The 22,943-nt window shown below is 39.4% G+C and overlaps 1 protein-coding gene across 1 annotated transcript in view; it reads right to left on the bottom strand.

Moving 5' to 3' along the window:
- The window catches only part of LOC126282514 (probable E3 ubiquitin-protein ligase HERC1), a 715,173-nt gene that overhangs the window by 641,306 nt on the left and 50,924 nt on the right, over positions 1 to 22,943 (bottom strand). The window contains 3 exon segments of the mRNA XM_049982172.1: positions 891 to 1,162; positions 14,537 to 14,713; positions 14,833 to 15,058. Coding sequence (XP_049838129.1) covers positions 891 to 1,162; positions 14,537 to 14,713; positions 14,833 to 15,058 — 675 coding nt within the window.

Genomic DNA, 22,943 nt, shown 5'->3' with positions numbered 1-22,943 from the left:
ACTTTTTATACTCCCACCTGACTATGTACTTCTTGTATTTTTTAGCATTGATAGTGGCTAGACACTAGCCGAAATGTAGACTTGCTTTAATAAAACCTGAAAGGAAAGGATGACTAATTCCTGTGTTCCATCACTTTGAAAATCATATCACAGTTATTGAGTGCATCCACACCCCTAATGGAAGGTAACTTGATAGAGAAAGATATAGTTACTAAACCTCAAAAATGGTAGTGAGGGCGGAATTTAATTCATCTCTGTGAATGGATTATAAGAAAGTTATTACATTTTTCTCACTTGCACTTATTACTCATAACACAGGTACCTGGTGAAACTCTGAAGATGGTAGCTAGTACCATCTCCACTATACTGTCCTGATTTCTTCTTCAAAATTAACAGTGGCTCCATGAAGTTTTACTTGTTAAATCAACTCTAGAGTTATGCACCCAAATGCTGTTTCTGGAATTTGTACAACCTGGATTTTATCCAACATTCTAAATGGGTGTCATACATTGAATTTATGTTGGCTAGTGTTTTTGTTTGTTTTAGAAAAAGTGTGTTAACTATGCTGTATCGAGTGTTACATATTTATTTCAACATTCAGTACAGCAAAGTTAAAACACATTCTCTAAAATATATTTATGCTGTAGACAGTCGCCTAAAAAAAAAAAAGCTTTGTTTATATTGGTCTTCAAGCACAATTTACATAAATTTTACTTTGAAGTATTTGCTCATTATCAAAAAAAAATTCATAAAACATGTATGGGATTTGTGGAAGAACAATTTTAAAAACTATCAATCAAGAGAATGACTATAGGTTCTTTAATAAAAGTGTGCAGTAGTATTAATTTCCACAACAGTAAAATTCAAAAAGCATCCATTTCAAGACTGACCTGTCCACTAGCTGTCAATGCAAGAGAGAATTGGCTGCCAGCAGCAACTTTGCGAATGCACATTCCCTGCAGTGCTTCAATGATACGCGGACGAGGCACTTTCTGTGTGTCACCGTGCCCCAACTTTCCATTTTCTGCTGAACCAAAGGACCACACTGTACGCCCATCAGCAGACAGCACAATTGTGTGGGCACTACCACAAGCCACCTGTCCAACACCTGTGAGATCTCTCACTAAGGTAGGGACACTGCGACCATTGTAGTCACCGTGACCTGTGACAACCATGACAAAATATAACATTTCACATTTATTTGCAAATACAGTTTTATTCTTATGAAATTGAAGGAAAAAAAAAACATTTATGAGCACCAAACTCTGTGGAACATACACAAACCTGTTACGACAGGAGGCAGAACAAACAGGTTCAATGTTTTTGAGTGCTCACCCACCAATATTGTTTGAACTACTCTAAAAAAAGTCTGTACAAAAAATTTTTGTGTTTGAAGCACTGTAACTAATGCCAACATGAACACAAATGTTTGCCGATGTCACACTGACATCACCTCAGCTTTTCAGTATGAGCATGTGTGTCAATTGTTTATTTGTTACTGATCATATTGTACTTATTTTCCAGTTGCTATCTAAGATCTCTCACTAATTATGCAATGCCAAGGAGCATGTGTTTTTAATTGGAGATATAAAACAGCAAATAACTGCACACAAATTACCATCAAATAGACAAATGTTGGAAGTTTTATTTTATAACATATGGGAAGTAAAACTAACCAGTAGTGAAAGTGCTAATCTTATGGTTTGCAATTACATTATATTTATGGAGAAAGCAAGAATTACAACATGAGCTAATCAGCATTGTTCACAAAATGTTATTAACCTGCATTCTGAGTTGAGAAAATCACAAAAATGTGTCAAGATGTGTTTAAGTGCCATGAAGAGAAGTTTATAACTAATTTCAACAATGTATTTGCTATAGCACCTGCCACTGCTCAACAAACAATCAGTTTGGATGAAGACAGGATGTTTTTACTTTAACAGAAAGAGCCAGGGCATAAAGGCTACCTAGCAGGAGTAGACTCTCTACTTGCGGATAAAGAAGGGGTGCAGCAGAGAAAATTGAAAGAAGAGAAAAGGCACGAGAAACTAAAGACCGCAGAATCTACTTCTACATCTTCTGTTGCACTTCATCATCATCCGAAGAATCAGATATGGAATTTTCAGCTTCAGATGAAATTGACATTGATGATAGCGAGTTTTTGGTATTTATTTCTGAGAATAGTTTATTGGAGAACGCTGCAAGGTGCAGTACCAAGATTTTATTACTGAAAAATCAACAGCTGCCTTGGATACAAGCTAGCTTAGTGTAACAGGCTCAAACACTCTTCCGGCAACAGCCGAGGTGCTTGGTCAAAATACTGAAGAGCTCTGTATTAATAAATCATCTCATCACAGAATCAAGAGAGAAGAATGGTCTGAAACAATAAAATCAGCTTTCAGGAATGATATCCCTGGGTTCATATTGTTCACTGTGGTGGTAAACTGTTGCCAGGATTGAATGTCACAGGCTCAAAAGACAAAAAACTCCCAGTAATTGTTAAATTAAGTGTATTTAATTGTAAAATAGATGGTGTAACATGTAGCCCAGACATAACAGTTTTTCATCTGAAAGAAAACTGGAAAAGTATCACTGTCAGTAGCTTTCAAAATAGCAACAAGATTGTGGGCTTGTTTTTTAATGAGACCGAAACTAAAGAGACGTTAGACTTTTTTAGAGCTTAAAATTTTTCTTTCTAAGATCACAACTTGAACTATCCATTGAAAATTAAAATGCTTTGACAGATGTCATTCTCTTCTTTGTAAGTGATTATGTCAACCTGTAGCTTCTGAGCAGCAGAGCTGTAGAAACTACTGACCCAGATCTCTGCTTCTTATGAGATTTACAATGATGTAAAAAGATGGATTCCACAATTTTGAAGCAGCTATAAGGAAATTTAGTCACAATTTGTAGTATTTATCTGAGCAGTTATCTCTCTTATTATTAACTGATGAAGTAGATGCATAAATCAAAGTTAAAATGGTATCAAGTTTGGACAGAGAGAATCTACAAATTTAAAAGAGATTATTCCTTTTTGTGGAGAGTTGAACAGAGCATAATATGGTAAGTTTAATATTATTCGGATCACCATTTATTACTTATTTTATTCATTAATGTACACCTCCTAATTTAATATCATCTTCATTTCAAAGAAAACATTAGTTGACTTGCGAGTCAAGCAAGGGCGAAGATCTGTTTGTTCTCTCACCTGAGGAGTATGGGCACTAGTTTTATTCAAGAATGCCCATTCAACAAAAACAACCAGCACTACACATTTAAACACTAAAGTAAAGTTAAAGAGTTAAAAGCTGATAATGATCTTGTTGAAAGGTGTGTCAAATTAATGCAAGATTTTTGTGGGCTACTTACTGTAGATGAGGAGCAGAAGGAATTTTTATTGTGTGGTGTTCACGAATACTGTAAACTGTAGCCAGAGTGCAAGAAAGAGAAAATATTCTCAAGAATACTAAACACATGTTAAAAAGCAAAAAGATATCTAATTTTGGTTTTATGCAATCCTTAATTAACTTTTACACTGACTAAGAACTACAAAACCTAAAATTCTCAATAATAAAATTCTTTGCTCAAGTCAGGATGGGCTAATGTCATCCTACTGAGATGAAATCTTTTTCCAGACTAAATCTAACCAAATGGAAAACATTCAAGAAGTGAGTCTAAAATTTTTCTAAAAAAGAGGAAGAAGCAAAATAAGGGACACCATAATGTACATACTAGTTATGAAACTTATGCCTCAAACTGTAGATCATGTTTTCTTATTAAAATCACCAAATCAACCTCTATCACCATTTGGGTGGCAAACAACCATGCTGTGTGTGGGGGAAAAAAACAGTACTTGAAAGCCCAATGCCTTCATCAAATAATATTTCAATATCACGTAGCTATGGTTTGTGACTTCTCTGTATCTGTTTTTGTACTGTTACCTCTTCAGTGATTATTTATAATATTTGTCTGAATTTTATTACCACTAAATAGCTCAGTCACTTCAAAAAATTCAAAATTGTTTATTATTTTTCTTCCATCCTATTCATCTGAGGCAGTTCAGAAAGTAAATGTACTGTGACTATAACAGGCTGCAGTTTTTTGAGGATTGGCAACGTTGATTAGTAGAGGGGAGGGGGTTTCCTGACCAGACTGTGCATTGCAGGAACATGATAGCATGTAAACTCACATTGCTGTGACCGGTTGTGTGAAAGAGGTCGGTAAGAAATCCTGCCAAGTGTGAGCCATGTGCTGTGATCTGCTTCCTACTCACAAAAGAAATGACACCTAACAACATTTTTTTGCAAATCAAAATGGTTTACAGTGAAGGAGTTATGAACAGGATGAGGATGTTTCAAGTGGTGTAGGGTGTTAAGTGGAGACAGAAAAACTTTTCATAACGAACAGAGAAGTGGTAGAGATTCTATTTTGATTGATGAGGTGGTGCAAAAATCGAGGAAACTGTTCTTGAAGACTGCTGATTGACAGTGGATGAAACTTCTAAGATGTTAGTACAACTTTCCAGAAATCTCTTGTACAAGACATTCATACAAACACTGGAATGCCAAAAAGTGTGCGCAAGATGGGTCTCAAAACAGCTGACTGAGCAGCACAAGAAAAATTGGGTCAATTGCACCTGTAACTTTCTTGAGTGACTTGAATTGGAAGGTGAGAATTTCCTGAACTTCACTGTGACAGGAGATGAAATGTGGGTGGCTAATTACATGCTCAAGACAAAAAGATAGCTAGCACAGTGGCATCACACTAATTCCCATCTGCCAAAAAATTGAAAACCATAATGAATGGCAAAAAAATCATGGCCTCGGTGTTTAGGACTGACAGGGATCAATGATTTTGTGAGACCCTAAATGAACTCAAAAGGAGCATTCAAATCAAAAGGAGGGTAATGCTGACAAGAGGAATGTACGTGCTGCATGACAAAACCCGCCCTCACGCAGCCTTAGCCACTAGACATGGACAAAGACACGTTTGTAAGGGTGCACAACAGCAAGATCTTTAGCACCTGCACAAAAACAGATTGAGATGAGTGTCAGTAACATATAAAGAACAGAAAGATAAAACAGCAAGTAAAACACAGGTAACAAAAGTCAGAAAACTATGTGCATACCCACACAGAACCACAGAACAAAGTATACCAACAGGAAAACATTAACGACACAGGAAGAAAGTGGTATAAGGAGCTAAAATAAATAGAGGGCAGATCCCCTCCAATATGTGCTTCTGCCCTTGCATCACAAAATAAAATGCACTCCATTAAAATATGACATAGATGAGCACACCACAATCATCACAAAACAGGGGATCCTCTCACTGTACTAAAAAGCTGTGTGTGAGAGGGCAGTGCCCAGATCTAAGAGGCGTGAGGGTCACTTAATCCTGCCTGAGAAACTGGCAGGAGGAACGCCACAGCTGGGTTGTTGATTTCACCAACCACAGCTTATTGGCTGTCACTGCCAGCCATTCCTCATCCCACAACTGCATGCACTTCCTGTGTAGTGCAGAAACAACAGCTTCCAAGTGAATAAGACAATGTGCCGCATTCTGTCCTCTGCAGACCTCCTCAGCAGGCCGATCAGCCTTTTCATTTCTCCATATCCCTACATGACCTGGCACCCAGCAGAATGACACCTGCTTACCCTGTCAGTGGAGCAAGTACAGTTGGTCATATATCAGTCAGACCAACTCCTCAGCTGGGTACAGGTTCTGTAACAATTGTAAGGCACTAAGAGAATTGGAGCAAATGAGAAACCGTTTGCGCCAAACATGACACATTTGCTCTGGTGCCTTCAGGATCGTGTGGAGTTCTGCTGAGAAAATGGTATACTCGTCAGGAAGGCAAATCCTGGTGACACGGTTGGGGAACACGACAATGCAGCCACGGGAATTCCCTTGCTTGGAGCCATCAGTGTACACTATTCTGAAACCGTGATGCATACCTAAAATGTTAAAAAAAACAGAGACTGAAACATAAAATCTGACGTACGATCTTTCTAAAAATTGTCAAGTCTAAAATAAGTCTGGGCTTCCGGAGAAGCCAACGTGGAAATCTGCTCCCACTGTGATGTAAAACATGAAGACTTGCCACACCCATCCCTAGAAGATGACAATCCTGTGCACGAATCCCTTAGGGCCTCATTGCCTGTTGCCGGTTACAAAAAAGCCTTTCCAGTGGAGGCTAAGCAATGGTACAGTAGGTAAATGTGTATGGTGTGGACAATGTTTTATACATCTGGCGCACCGTAAGTAGTTGTCGCTTGAGATGAACTGACGGTTCACCAGCCTGTGCACAGAGGCTTGATATGGGGCTTGCTCTGAATGCCCCAGAGACCAACTGAATCCCTTCGTGGTGCACCACATCCAACATCTGTAAACAAGGGGGTCTTGCAGACTCCTACATCATGCAGCCATAATCGAGCTGGGATCACACAAATGCCCTGTAAAACCAGAGCAGGCAAGTCCTGTCTGCTCCCTATGTACTGTGGCTAAGACATTTTAAAATACTTAAAGCCTTAAGTGACCGTTTCTTCAGGTCCTTCAGATGCAGTAACCATGTAAGCTTAAATATCAAAAATGAGGCCTAGAAACCTTACTGTGTCTTTAAAAGTATGGACCATGTCTCTCATCGTCAACTCAAGAAAGTTTAAAATGGAAGGAGAATGGTTAAAAAGAACACACACACACACACACACACACACACACACACACACACACACACACACACACACAGATAGAGAGAGACTTCTTGGTGGGAAACTTAAAAACCATCCTTCTGCATCCATTCATCCAAATGTCGAAGAGTTAGTTCCAACTAATGTGTTGTTGTTGCAAGACTTGAAGAAGAGCAAAACACAGATAAGTCATCCACAAACAAAGAACACTGGATAGGACTTTTCACTATGGACATAATGCTATTAATAGCTATGGCAAAGACTGTCACACTTAAAATGCTACCTTGGGAGACACCTTTCTTCTACTCAAAGCGATCAAACAGGATGTCACTGATTTGGTATCTAAAATACAGTGGTGAGAGAAAGGACTTAATAAAAATGGGAATACAACCACGAAAACCCCATTCATGAAGCTGCTCCTTGATAAGATGCCTCCAAGTAGTATCATAGGCCTTCTTGATGTCAAAAAATATACCTAGAAGGTGATGCCAGCATAGGAAAGCCTGTTAGATAGCCAACTCCAGGACGGCCAGGTTATCAAAGATAGAGCAATACCTCCTGAACCCACACTGAAAGCGACTAAGGAGTTGTCTGGATTCTAAGATCCAGACAAGGCAGCAGTTGACCCTCCACTCCAAGGTCTTTCCCATGCAGCTAGTGAGAGCAATACTATGGTAACTACTTGAGCATGTACGGTCTTTCCCAGGTTTTAAAAGAGGAATTAAAATTGCCCTACACCATAAGCCGGGAAAATGACCTGATGCCCAAATGGCATTAAAAAGTGCGAGGTGGATTTCTCTGTTGCGCATTGTGAGGTGCTGCAGCATACTGTAATGGATCCTGTCATGACCAGACGATGTGTAACGAGCTGCAGACAATGCAGAATCCAGATCCCACATAGAAAATGGGTAGTTGTCATCTGCGTCAGAGGTGGACCGGAAGTCCAAACTACACCTCTCAGCAACCACTCTATGGTGCTGGAAACCTTGATCCTGACTGGCTGTTGCAGTAACTGTGGCAAAATACGCTGCCATAGTCTGGGCAATGACTTGCAGATTGGTTTGGAAAATGCTGTTCCCGATTATAGCAGCTATGGGGTACTGCCTCCTCTCCCAGAAATTCTCTCGATGATCTCCCACACAATGGAACTTATAGTGGAACGATTAATGGTGTTTAGATATTGTTGCCACGACCTCTTCTTGCTCTCTGGAATAATTCAGTGACACTTTGCCCTCACCACCTGAAACGCTGCAAAGATTCTCTGTAGTTGGCCGACACTTCAACATGCACCGAGCCACAAGCCTGGCCCTGATTGCAGTGAGGCATTCGGCATTCCACCAAGGGACAGGCTGCCTCTTCTGTTGTCAGGCAGACTGTGGAATGGATGCTTCAGCGGCGTGGTGGATCATTTTGGTATTAATCCACCCATGCCTTGATATTTGCACAATGTTCAAACTGGGCCAACTGGCTGAAAAAGTGTCCAGTTGGTTCCATCGAGCATCCATCATGGTGGTTTCCTTTCAGGTTCCACCCCACGTGGCATGTGAATCCAGATCAGGAAGTGATCACTTCTGTTCCAGTCATCGACCACTTCCCATTGAGCAATGTGAGGAAGAGCTGGAGAGAAAAGCGAGAGATCAATGGCACAGAATGACCCAGTTGCTGTGCATAAGTGAGAGCTCTGTCCCACATTTAGCAAGTATGCACATGATGACACGAGAAGCCTCTAAACTACTCTACCCCTGGGGCAGGCTGCTGCAGAACCCTAAAGCACATTGTCTGCATGAAAATCACCGCAGGGAAGGGATGGGGGAGCTGTTACTAAGATCAGTTAGGGCCTCTTCATGTGGAAGCAAGTAAAGGGACCACATTGCCAATGGATGATGCACGTGCACTGATACAGTAACTGCTCATAAAATCACTGTTTATGTGAGAGAGGCGAGGAGCGGTAGTCGGTACTGATGAAAATACCTACGCCTCCTCTGGCTCTCTCTCCACTCCTTTTTGTGGAGTACATAGCCTTGTAGCTCAGGGCTGTATGATTGACGGAAATGAGTCTCCTGGAGACATAGACACAGTGGTCTACCATGAGATAAGGGACGGAATTGCTCCACATGCGTCCTGAACCCCTGCAAGTTCCACTGTAGGATGGGAGCCATTTCAACATGTAGAATGAGGGGGAGTGGAGGGGCTCCCTGGATCGAAGGCATCTAACCCCATGATGTCCTCCTTATCAGTCACATGAGAACGAATGATCTCTGATGGCGCTCAGGACAGCTTTTGACCCGAACATCATGAACCTTTCCCTGCACCCTGTCTCTTCGACAATGAGGGGAAAATGGGGTGTTGAGAGACACTCTGCTTGTTGTGTGCCTTCTTGACACTCACAACAGGTCTGTTGCTGGTCTTTTCTGCGGTGACTACTTGGATTGCTCTATCCTTACTTGTTTTGCCTTTGACCATACACATGCAAGTAAAGGTGCTGGTGGTGGATGGTTGTACACTGGACGATGTCTGCATCACGGCATCGACCTTAGGAACAGGTTTCTGCACCATGGAAGCATTGGAAGCATAAGAAGTGGTAAAGATAGGAGGTTTCGTTGCCTTATATTCCTTTTTGGCTTCAGCATAGGAGATCCACTTGGTAACTTTTAGGTTCTGAATTTTTTTTTCCTCTGCAAAAAGAGGGCAGTCTTGGCTCCCAGAGCAGTTAACACAGACTGCTGTAGATGGACAGTGAATCCCAGCTTTATGGGGAGCCTTTCCACATTTCCCACAGGTCCCAGCCCCGCAACTCAGCACTGTGTAACCAAAATGCTGGTATTTGTAGCACTGCACAAGGTTAGGTACGTAAGGCCTAACCCTAAGTCAGAGCAAACCTGCCATGATGTGACCAGGCATCGTTGGAGAATTAAAGGTCACAATGAAGGTGGCTGTCTTCTCAATTTCTCCATTATTCCTAAGCATCCTTTGCTCTACATCCACTATCCCCTGTAATGCCCATTTCTTTTTAAGTACAGCTATGTTGATATCCATAATGTCTTGGCATGTGACCACACCCCTGCTAGAGTTTAGGGAGTTGCAGTTCAACAGTTACATCATATTCACACAATTTTTTGATCATTACACAGCCGCTTAAGAGACTTCAGGCTTCCAGCAAGTCCCTCCAAGTCTTTATAGATATAGAAGGGGGACATTTTTTCCTAATAATCAAAAATACATTTTGATTTGTAACTCTTTGAGTCCTGTTACTATACTTCAACTGATGCAGGTTACCAGGAGGGCTAGCCACCCTCACTCATTTGGAGTATTGGGTGTGAACACTCACACACAGTACACCCTTCCCACTGGGAGGAGAAGATTGCAATTTTGAGGGCTCCATCTTGGTCCCACAAGCAGCTAGGGAAACAAGGGTCGACTCACACAGAGCCTCACATGCTTGAGTAAGCCTTATACAACTGAGGTGTAGCAGGTTCCCCAGAGGCTTCTAACAAGGATAAGATATGTTCTCCATTCTAGAGCCAATTGAAGACATCTCTTTAGATTGATGGCCTCATAGTATATTTATCTCTGTATGATGTTTGTTGTGAATAATCAGTCCAAGTTTGAAAATAGCAGTAACATTCATGTATATAATGCCATAAGGACTTACACTATCATCCACTCAGCTTTAACACAGCAAAGAAACATGGGAAGTATTCAGTGATTAAAATTTTTCACCACCTATCTAGTGACAAAAAGAAGAAAGGAAGATAAGAGTTTGACGTCATGATGACAATGCGGACATTAGAGGCAGAGCACAAGCTCAAATTATGAAAGGATCGGGAAGAAAACCAGCCATGCCATTTTCAAAGGAACTATCCTAGCATTTACCTGTGGTGATTTCGGGAAATCACAGAAAACCTAAACATCAATGGCTGGATGTGATTAGAGCCTAAATGTGAGTCCAGTGTGCTGATCACAGTGTCACCTCACTCGGTGCAGTGTAGGAATTTAATAGATAGTAAAATTAACACAAAATAAAATGATTTCTGCATGATAATACCTTCTAGTCCACAGGTGAATTCTTGAATATGAAAAGTAATTTAAAACAATTATGTGAATGTCTTTCTTTTCACAGAGGAAGTGTACTATAACTGTAAGTTGACTCATTCAACATTGTAATGAAATGTTGCAATTATGATCCATACAACATGCAAATAACTAAAATTACTGAACAGAATTATACAAAACAAGAAAAGGTCAGGCTTCAGCTGGAACCTTGGACCTTGTGAGATACTACATGTAATTATTTTCCACTTGAATGATGACTGATAGCTTAATGCAGGACTCTCTCCTGTCAACACCTTTGTTTATTTCAAAGAGATACAATTTTAAGCATTTTGTGGAGTTCTGATTTTCTAATTTACTTAAAAAGATATAGTGAATAACTCAATCAAATGCAAACAAAGGAAAATCTATGGTGGAATAACAACAATATTATGGAAAGAACACACTCCTACTCATCATCTACTCATCATATAGAGGAGATGTTCAGTTGCAGACAGGTACATCAAAAAGACTACCAAACACATAAGTTTTTTGCCAGAAGTCCCTTTTCTGAAACAGACAACATACACACACATGTTCATGGAAATGCAACTCACACACAACCATTGTCTCTGGCTATTGAGGCCAGACTGGGAGCAACTGCACATGATTGGGGGAGGGGGGGGGGCGTTATGGAGGAAGCTGGGGCAGGAAGGGGGAGGGAGAGCCAGGTATGAGTGGGGGATGGTAAAGTACTGTTTTGGGATGAGGTGCAGAGAGGGTAGAGCAGCTAGGTGCAGTCAAGAAGTAAAAAGACTGTGGATGCCATTGGGGAATAGAAGGCTGTGGAGTGGGAACAGGGAAAGGAATAGGTGAGTGAAGGACAATGACTAACGAAGGTTAAAGCCAGGAGGGTTATGGGAACTTAGGATATATTGCAGGGAGAATTCCCTCCTGCGCAATTCAGAAAAGCTGGTGTTGATAGGAAGGATACAGATGGAACAGCCTGTGAAACAGTAATTAAAATGAAGACTGTTGTGATGGGCAACATGCTCAGCAATTAGGTGGTCCAATTGTTTCTTGGCCACAGTTTGTCAGTGGCCTTTCATGCTGACAGACAGCTTGTTGGTTATCATGTCCACACACAACGAAGCACAGTGGCTGCAACTTAGCTAGTTCTTCACATGACTGGTTTCACACGTAGCGCTGCCTTTGATGAGATAGGTGATGCTTGTGACTAGATTGGAGTAGCTGGTAGTGTAGATTTCTTACATCTAGGTGTATTACAGGGATATGAGTCATGAGGCAAGGGGTTGGGAGCAGGGTCTGTGTGGACAAGCATATTGTGTAGGTTTGGTGGGCGATGGAATACCATGTGGGAGTAATGGGCAGGGCAGTGTATAGGATATTCCTCATTTCAGTGCATGACAAGAGGTAGTCGAAAACCTGGCAGAGAATGTGACTCCGCTGTGTTGAACACTGCAGGGCAGTTTTTGTACACAGGGTACTATCTGTATTTATCACATTCACAGATGGTTTGAAAATGGACACAGGTGTCCGAAATTAGTCACCATTAATAAATACAAAAAGATGCTTCTCAGTGCAACTTCATGTAAGGTAAGGACTTTGTTAATAAATGTGTTGCAGTTTTCATTTATGTCACAAATACTGCCTGCATCACTCTGGTTCATGTCTTTGAGGAGTTTCCCACAATAATCAATTTCTGGCTTACTGACTATCCTCCTGAACTCTTATTTAGTAGATTTTGTAACCCAATCAGTATTAACATTTATTGACACAAACAGCAAGCCACAATTTGAGAGGTCATTGACTATTGGTTTTGTAATATTATTTTGTTCATTAGACTTAGCTATAAAGATATTATCAACAGCTGTTTTAGAACAATTTGCTACCCTAGATGGAGAGTTACAGCAGAAATAAAATTGAATGATAATGATGCTGACTGCAATAATTTCTTATTCCTGGAAGAGTTTTTAAGAAACTATATTTTATAACCACCACCAACCATTAGTTTTTCATTTTTTTATTGTTAAATAGGCAAACAGAGCTTTGAAGTGATTTGTGAACAGATTAAAATTTCATGTAGGTACTCGATTTACACTTACTATTATGTTACACATGCTTCCATATGCTATTATAAACAAAATTTATCAATGTCTATGTTCTTAAATCTATGAAAGTTCCTAATCAATGTGGCATGACTCGTTTTTTCCTCCATCTCTGTTCTACAGAAGGGTAAGGCTAGCTTAAATCCTGCAACACTTAACACATCCATACCAGTGGTCACATTACACTCAGAGATGCAGACTAAGTTAACTGGGTTTGTTGACTCTAATTTATAAAATAAAATAAGCACTTTGTTAATTTTATTCATCAGTCCTAAAGTATTTTGATTCAATTAGGATGTCTGACATCTTGCACTGGCTGAAATATAACTGAGCAGAACGCTAGAATTATGCTCTTCAGTTTCTTTTTCAAACTGGCTGTTTGTTTCAATCATTTTCCTTCTGTCCTCCCTGGCCTAAAAAGAAAGTACTCCTCTAACACCTTTAACTTCTGGTATTCTACCACTCTTAAAGGAGGTCCCCTTCTCCCTTATGGGTTTCCACCAACAGCCAAGCTAGTTTTCCCCTACCTTCCATGTTGAGGAGGAGGCCATGCCTAGTATAATGACATCTACTGATAATTATATATAACCCTGCAACTGACAAAACCAGCTTTTCCTGGCAGAAGTATTTAAATTAGGTCAATCATGGTGGCTCAGAATAGATAAAAATTCAACAATGGTATGTGTCAGTGTTGTATGCTTTGGTGAATTCTTCACAAAGAGATCCTAATCCTCTGTCACATGACTCAGACTAGCACTAGACCAAAACAAAAATGGTGACACACTATTCTGATGCCAGTTCATCCTGCAAAAGTTGGTCTACACATCTAGCATAGTAATAACCTAACAACAAAAATAATTCTCTTTACTGACTACCCTGCATTCCTATTTTTCAATTTCTTACTTAAAGTCTGCTGTCTCCTATCTGCACCTAGACTTCCCTGTGTTCAATTTCTAACCAAAACAACAGGTCAAACTAGTTTTCACATTTACCAAATAATTTTTGAATTACGACATATGTCTGTGAATTTCCTACCTGGCTTTATCCTTCTCCCCTTTGAACCTGTTCAGATCTTCCATATGCTCATCTAATTCGAACTGAAATGCAGAATTATCATTTCTTGTTCACCAACTTCCTATATATATGGCATATCATGCAAAACTAATGAAGATCCTCATTTACTTCCCCATTTCCATTACCAATAACACAGACTTTAATGCAAAAATCATTCACTAATTGAGTGTTGCTCAGCAAGCAATGTGGTGATGCGTGTTGGGACTCATTAGGAGATGAAAAATAAAAATGAATCAATAGTGGAAGATGGAATTACTACCATAATTGAACCGAAATGAAGGTGAGCAAGACATGTTGCCAGGAATATGGATGGTAGATGAACCAAGTTCTTTGCTGGATTCCAAGGGATAAAAAAAAGAAGAGACCATGACGCCAACCCAATAGAAACTGTGTAGGTGCCATTAAAAACATATAAGAGCTTCACAGGTACATTTTCTTAAATTGTTAAGCAAGGAGAAGTTTAGAGCAGACCTTTATCCACCAGTGACTGCTGCTGCTGCTGCTGCTGCTGCTGCTGCTGGTGGTGGTGGTGGTGATTATAAGCATAATGTTGGAAATGCTTATCTCAACATTATATGGCCACAAGTGATACAGAACACACCGTGTGATACTCACCCAAGCGCCCATGGTCTCCTTCACCCCATGTGTATAGCTCCCCTTCCTCTGTTACAGCTGCACTGTGTCTGTATCCAGCATGTATATACTTTACAATCTTTGCTGCAAATGGTCCGGTTATTAGTAATGGTTGCTTCTGAGTGGTGCTATTACCATGCCCAAGTTTCCCATAATCACCTAATGATGAAGAAAGGAATTCATTGGAAACAGATGTGACACACAAATATAAATCCATAATGCAGAACTAATAACAGACAGAATATCAGAGTTGCAGTTCCACTATAATTTTGACTCACCATCACCCCAACTGTACACTTTTCCATCATCTGTAAGGGCCAATGAGTGTCCGTCACTCCCTTTTGAAGAGGATACTTTCCTTACAATCCCATCTATTGCAACCCTCTTTGGTGTACATTGGTTGTTTGAGTCGCCTAGACCCAGCCGTCCATAGCTCCCTTTCCCACAAGCACTTAGTGTGCCATTTGTATGGATAATGAAAGAGCAATATTGTCCTGCTTCAACCTGTACAGCGTAAGATAAGAAGCCAAGTTATTTCAAATGACTAAACTGTGAATGTTTCCTGAGTAATCATAATTATTTTGTCTATGTTTCACTTTGTATTGTAGTAACACAGACACACAAAATTAAAAAGTTCACCTCTCCCAAGATATGAGCAAAATAAGTACTTAATCTTTAAGGTATATGGATTAAGCACTTTTGTCAACTTAACTAGCTTTTTTAAGCTTGATATGTAACTCTTTCATGAAAAAGTGCATGATGCATAGTGGAGAAATCGCATCATAAGCCTCTGCAGTTGCCACAACTTTGTACAACAAAATTATGCATAGTCAGTAATAACCTTATGCTTGGTTTTTTTAATTAAAGTAAATTAACATAATTAATTTATGAAACCTATCTATGACGTTATTGAACACCGGTCAGTTACAACTGTATGAGAATTAAAATTAATTACCTTAGATACCAATGAATTAATACAAGAAAAGGGAATGACATGCAGTTAAGCTGTGGAACAACTTAAAAAAGTAATAATTTGACAATTAACACAGTATCACTATAAGCTCACATCTCACCTATACTACTGCATGAATGTCTTTTTAGATTAGGTCTCTCTCTCTCTCTCTCTCTCTCTCTCTCTCTCTCTCTCTCTCTCTCTCTCTCTCTCACACACACACACACACACACACACACACACACACACACACACACAAATATAAAGGTAGCTCAGTTGATAGATCAGAGGAAGGTAAGGGCATGCCACCTCCAATAGGACCATGTGTAGCAGAACACTGCAGTGTTCAAAGCAGTTTTATATTACATTAACAGAAGGAGAAGATTACTGTTTAACTTCCCATCAACAACGAGGTCATTAGAGATGGAGTACAGGCATTAGAGATGGAGTACAAACTCGGATTTGCCTGAAGTGATTTAGGGAAATCACAGAAAACGTAAATCAGGGTTTGAACCATTGTCCTCCCAAATGAGAGTCTAGTATGCTAACCACTGCACCACCTTGCTCGGACACATTTACAGAATGCTACCACTTTATGATGTTTCCAGTATCTTTGTGAAATTTCCTATTTCAATCAAAACACTAAATGTTAAAGAAGGATCCTTTACTTCATCACTGCAGTTCTTGTTCAATATGCCCTATGACAGCATGAAACAAGTTTTTAAACAACTCTGCAAAGACAGACTTGCAGAACTATATATATGATGCATGATACTTCCCTTATCACGAATCTAACCAGTTTACTGAGCATATCACTAACATTGTCAAACGAATCAGACAATTTTCTGACAATTGATGCAGCTTTTCTTTGGGCTTTTTGGTCACATTAGAATATTCTAGTAGGTAAAATTATCATATATACGGAAAACAATTCAAATTGTGTGGCAAAAGTGTCTTGTAAGGTATTTCCTTCATGGACAGCTGAAACCTTCTCGGAAATGCTATTTGTTGTCTTCAATAGGAGATACTTCAATTTATTATACCAATGTACTTAACATCATTATTACTCTACTTACATACCTTGCACTGGAAAAACTAATGAATAAAGTGACAAAAGTACTGGCCAATATTTACCTTCAAAAGATGAAATATTTAGTACTGACATATGCACATAAAAGTAGAAGTATCCCATCATCCTCTAAAGCTGATAGTTTCTTCGTAAGGGGTGGGGGGAGTGGAGAAGAGTGTGTTAGCTCTCATAACTTCCTCTTCATTTTTGTCTGCTCTTGACCTCCCTATAGGTAGGTCCCTCTCATCCTGGGGTCTGAGTGACCTGGACCTTTTTTTAATATCTGCCAACCTATCCTTCTCCCTGACCCAAGGAAGGAATTATTAGTTTTAAAAGGTATATTAGTGTTGCCACCTGTACTCTATGTATATCTATCAGCATACTATATAATTCGCTTTCACTTCATGAAGGCAGCACTGGCCAGCTTTCTGTGTTATAAGCTTCCTCAGTTGAATTTTCCTCTGCTACAATTAAGAATCTGAAATTGCAACACTTAAACACTGTGCAGGTCACTCACATTGTTCTCATTTTTCTACACTGACAGAAAAACCAAACACAACACTAAAAAGTAATTAATGTAGAGTAATGAAATTTCTGGAATACATTTATGTAGGTAACATTTTTAAGTGATTAACACTGAAAGATCATAGGTTAATGTACGTGCGAGATATGGCATTGCAAATGTGAAATGCTGATACATTAATAACCAGGGTAACAGCCAGAATGTTCACTGTAACCATGCAAACTTGCAGGCAAATTGGGTGTGCAGGTGCTGGATGTTGATTTGTGGGATTGAGTTCCATGCTTGTTGCACTTGGTCATTCAGTAAAGGGACAGTTATTGCTGAAGTTTTTGCCCAATGATGTCTCATTTGTGCTCGATTGTAGACAGACCCAGTGATCGAGCAGGTCAAGGCAACATGTTGACAATCTGTACAGCACGGCAAAATCTTGACTATCTGTAGAGCATGTTAGTTAAAGCAGCAGTACATGGGCAAGTGTTATCCTTTAGGAAAACACCCCCCCCCCCCCCCAAAATATTGAAATATTATTCATGAATTGCAAGAACAACAGCCTGAATCACCAGATTGATGTACAAACTGGCAATCAGGGTGTTTGGGATAACAGCAGGAGTGCTCCTGCTGTCACACCAAGTCATACCCCCACCAGTTGTAGGTCCAGTGTGTCTAGCAGGCAGACAGATTGCTTGCAGGCTCTCAACTTGGCTTCCTTCTAGCCAACACACTGCCATTACTGGCACTGAGGCAGAAGCAGCTTTCATCAGAAAACACAATAGATTTCCACCCTGCCCGCCAATGAGCTCTCGCTTGACACCATTGAAGTCACAAATGGTGGTGGTTTGGGATCAGTGGAATGCACACTACAGGGCATCTGACTTGGAGCTGCCCTTGAAATAACCAATTTGTAACAGTTCATTACGTCACTGAGGTGCCACCTGCTGCTCAGATTGCTGCTGCAGATGGAGTACAATGTGCCAGAGCCATAAGCCGAACACAGTGGTCTTCCCTATGTTTAGGGTCATGTCACCATCAGGAGCTGGTCTTATGGTGCCTGTACATTCTCGTGACCACTGCTGCCAGCAATCATGTACAGTGGCTATATTCTTGACATGTCTTACTACAGTATTGCAGAACGAATATCTAGCTTCTCATAGCCCTATTACATGTCCTTGTTCAAACTCAAAGTGGTGTTGAAACTGTCATCTTTGTTACCTTAAAGGCATTCTTGACTATCGACAGCTCATCATGTCCAATCTGAAATGTAACTACTAACGACACTCTTATGTGACTGGCACGGAATTTGACATGATCTTTCAGATGTAGAAACACACCTACCAACTTTAATTTATGTGACACAATCCCTTCATGGTGCTGCGATTTCTTTTCTTTTTTTTTTTTTTTCATCAGTGTGTATCTACATTTACTTCTAGATCTACATAACTTCTCTGCAATTCATATTTAAACACTTGGCGGAGGGTTCAAAGAACTACTTACCAACTATTTCTTAACTGCTCCACTCTCAAATACCACATGAGAAAACAAACACCTAAATATTTCCATATGAGCTCTTGATTCCCCTTATTTTATCACAATGGTCATTGCTTCCTATGTAGGTATGAGTCCACAAAATATTTTCATATTCACGAGAGAAAGTTGATCAAAATTTCATGAAAAGATCTTATCACAATGAAAAATGCCCTTGTTCTAACTCCTGCCATCCAAACTCATGTATTATCTAGGTGAAGCTCTCTCGCCTATTTTGCAATAATACAAAATGAGCTACCCTTGCCGAACTTTTTTGGTCTTCTCCTTCATCCCTATCTGGTAAGGATCCTATACCATGCAGCAAAGGTCCTGAAGAGGATAGATAAGTGAAGTGTAAGCAGTGTAGTAAATTTCTTGCATCTTCTAAGTGTCCTGCCAATAAAACACAATCACTGGTCTTCTTCCTCACAACATTTTCTAAGTGATAGTTTCAATTTAAATTGTTCACAATTGTAGTCCCTAGGTATTTAGTTGAATCAATAACATTTAAAACCTGGATGATGCATAAAGGATCTGAAATTTAGTGGTCTGCTTGGTACTCACATGAAGGACCTCACACTTTTTATTGCTTACATATAAATAAAAATAATCATTTTTTGAAATTTAATGTAACTGTGTAGATAAAAAAAATCTATTCACCAAGTGGTGACTGGAGAAGACCCACTTTGTAGCTATTAGAGCCACTGGCTCCATCTGGCAGAAGGGCTGAAGGGGAAGGAAGAGGGGTGATGGAGGACTGGTGAGGTTTAGGAAAAGTGGTAGAGTTCAAAAACTTCACACAGAACCCCAGGTCAGGGGAGACTTACCAGACAGTAAGCATCCACTGATCCAGGGTTCTGGAGAACTTTTCCATCATCTTCTTATTTCCTTATTTATTTTCCGAGTTTCAGTCATTTTCTCTGAAATTTCTACTTCATCCAGCAGATGAGTTCGGCAGCAGCTATGAAATGTACATTGATACTGACTCAAAATATGTAGGGGATCATTGTAAGGACAATCAGACTGTTGTATGGTTCTGCATCCAGTACTGTTTTGATTTCTTTGTCAATAGCATATCACTTGAACAAAAGAATAAGACATTGTCTGATACAAAATGGTTTCTACTGATCTGTAATGCATATTAACATCCTTTGATTATTCTAAGTTCCTGAGATGAGACAGTGAAACATTACTCAGTGCGGTTCAAGAGGTCAGTGGTAAAGTAACAGACCACAGATCCAAACATATCACTTTTGACCCCTGTCAATCAGATGATTTTTATCTGTCACTTGCGACTTCTATCACCTCTGGCAAAGTTTGTTGATGTGAAAGGTGCCGAGCTGGACTATGGTTTGTGACCCAATCTAAACTGCTATCCATTCAACTAAATTTCTAGGGATTACAGTTGTGTACAACTTGAATTGAAGCTATCACATAGAAAATGCTGTGGGGAAGGCAACTCAATGACTGAGTTTCATTGGCAGAACACTTAGAGATGCAACAAATTTACTAGACTGTTTACACTACACTTATCCATCCTCTTCAGCAGTATTGCCTGGCCGCCAAGAGCTGTTGCAGGACGATTGATTCACAGATCCAGTTATATGGCTCCTTCCTTGTATAGTGACTTTACAACTATGACGAGTGGGGCCTGAAGATGGCATCAGTGTAATGCCGAAACTGGTAGCAGCACATAGAAGTTCATAAAATAAAATAAACTTCTACAAATCATATGGCTGTTAGCAAATTATTGCATCAAGAAGGAAACTAAATATGCCTCAAAATATCACCTTCATCAGAAACAACAAACTTACTGCTGTCACTTCTTTTTAGAGTCGTTTTTCTTCTCCTCTGAAAATACCAAGTATAAAATTAACTCAGCAGTGAGGGACTACAAGGACACATTTTCCATATTCCCTCTACTTTAACAAAAGTCAGATTTGTTCCTTTACTAGCTTACTTTTATTACTATCATTGTCTGTAATTCTTACATCATGCACACAGAATGCTTATGATATTGCTGTTTCTAGTAGCTGATGACAAAACTGCAGTGAAATTTCTGACACTTTGCTGCAGCTAACATTACAACTGAAGACCGTCCAGTCCAGTTAGAAACAACTTCACGTCATCTTTTGAGAAGGGTATTACTTCAAACTTTTGTCATCTTTGACATACTTAGGTGCCCTTTGATGTGCTCCATCTTTAGTACTGTAGGGGTGAGAAGTTGGTCTCTCACAGCTGCTAATCACTATCCCTCACATTGTCTACTCTACACCATAGTCTGTATAAATCTCCCGCTACATTAAGGAAAGCAGTTAAACATGTGGGAACTTGTTTACCTAGAAGTGCAAGAAACTTGTCTTGGAATTAGCTGCTGCTCATGGAGTTTTAGTAAGTGAACAACAGCTGAAAAATCAGATTCAACATCTAAATCCAGGCACAGAAGAAGCTGTTGCTACTTTTTATGTTTGAGATGACATTTCATGGCAAACTCCTGGAATGACAGATTATGTGATAGTGAAGGATAAGGGAGGTGGAAAAACCAAAGTCCAGAAGAGATACATGATCATGATCCTGAAAGAAAACCATGCTATATATAAAGAGGAATTCCCTGAAATGCCAATAAAATTGTCCAAGTTCTGTTCATTGAGACCAAAGTTTCTGTGCCTCTTACAGGATATGCTGCACAATGTGTGTGTCTCTCCTGCTACCATGAAAACATAAAGCTACTTTTGGAAGTTATAAATGAGGTTTGTTCCACAAGTGAAAACCACATTTTCTGACTTCATTAGCACAATAGTCTGCAATCAAGAGAAAGACTTTTGCATGATGTCAAAATGTGGAAAGTGTGCAAATGTATCTTTGAAAGATAAGTATTCTTTGGATGAGAACTTAATGAAGACGCTGATTGAATGGACCCAATGGCAAACAGTGAACCGGTGAATCAATCTGAAAGAGATTCATGGTACTGTTGGTCAGAGTCTTGATGTTCTTTCAAACATGCTACCCCAACTCTTACAACATATATTTATTAAAGGACAACAATCAGAATTTTTTGAAAACAAAAAGAATTCTGCAAACAAGAAGAACATCTTGGTGCAAGTAGATTTTGCAGAAAATTAAACTGTTCAACAGCAGAATGAAGTCCAGAGTGCCCATTGGTCAAAACAACAAATCACTTTGTTTACAGCATATGTTTGGGACTCACAAAATGATGGATATTCTTGTGCTGTTGTTAGTGATGAACATGATCATAATAAATATTCAGTGCATGCTTTCCTAAGTAAAATTATACAGCACATTATATCCACAAACCCAGAGGTAGGATCTGTCACATTCATGGGTGATGGTGCAGTCAGTCGATTTAAGAAGCGTTTCCTGTTTGCCAACTTTACATTTTTCAAAGAATGTAATAGAATAAATATTTCGTGGAACTTCTTTGCCACATCACATGCCAAAGGCGTCTTGGATCGAATTGGTGGAACTGTAAAGTGTGCAGTCTGGGATATCTGCAAAGCTGGGAAAAACATACTATCTGGAGCTGAGGACTTTGCAAATGTTGTACATGAAAGATATCGTGGCATAAACATTTTTTACATCTCTGCCTTGCAAATTACAGAAAATACAAAGGGATTGGATCAAACATGGATAGGAATAGTTCCAATAGACCATATAAAAACCATACAACCTATTACACCTATCGCTCCATATACGACTGAGTACCAGCATTACTCGCTATCTCCCCAGAGGTTTGTGCAGAATTTCAAAAAGCGATTTTCAGCCAAAGGAAATTCACAAGAACTGATCAATCATTCAGCTTTGCATCAAGGGGATTTTGCTCTGGTTTCCTATGCTGTAAGAAACAGATCAAGATTTTTTGTGGGGCAGGTGATTTATGCTGAAGATGGTTACGAAATTTCATGTCTTAGAAAGAATGATCCAAATGGAAAGATATTTACATTTCCCACAACGGAAGATAAATGTTGGGTAGAAAAAGACAAATTGTAGAGAAACTAGCTGCACCTACTATAGATCAGAGGAATAAGTAATTAATTTTCAAGTGAAAGTGTCATTCCGTTACTGGCAATTTTTTTAAATTTTGTTAGTAAAATATTAGTTTCATGCATTTATGTTCTACACCATTTTGTTTCCCATTTATCTCTCTTCATAATATATTTTTTGTGAATTTTTACAGGAAATGGACGAGCTGAATTATTGTTGCATTATGAATGAAAACAATATGCATGTCTGAATTGTGTCATTCCATTACCAGAAAGTTCTATTTAGGTAAGTCTCCTTATACGAATGAAACTTCAACTATTAA

This window comes from Schistocerca gregaria, chromosome 7 (assembly GCF_023897955.1).
Source record: "Schistocerca gregaria isolate iqSchGreg1 chromosome 7, iqSchGreg1.2, whole genome shotgun sequence".
Classification (NCBI taxonomy): Eukaryota; Metazoa; Arthropoda; class Insecta; order Orthoptera; family Acrididae; genus Schistocerca; species Schistocerca gregaria.
The sequence above is the reverse complement of the archived record's forward strand: the minus strand, read 5'-3'. Positions and strand labels throughout refer to the sequence as shown.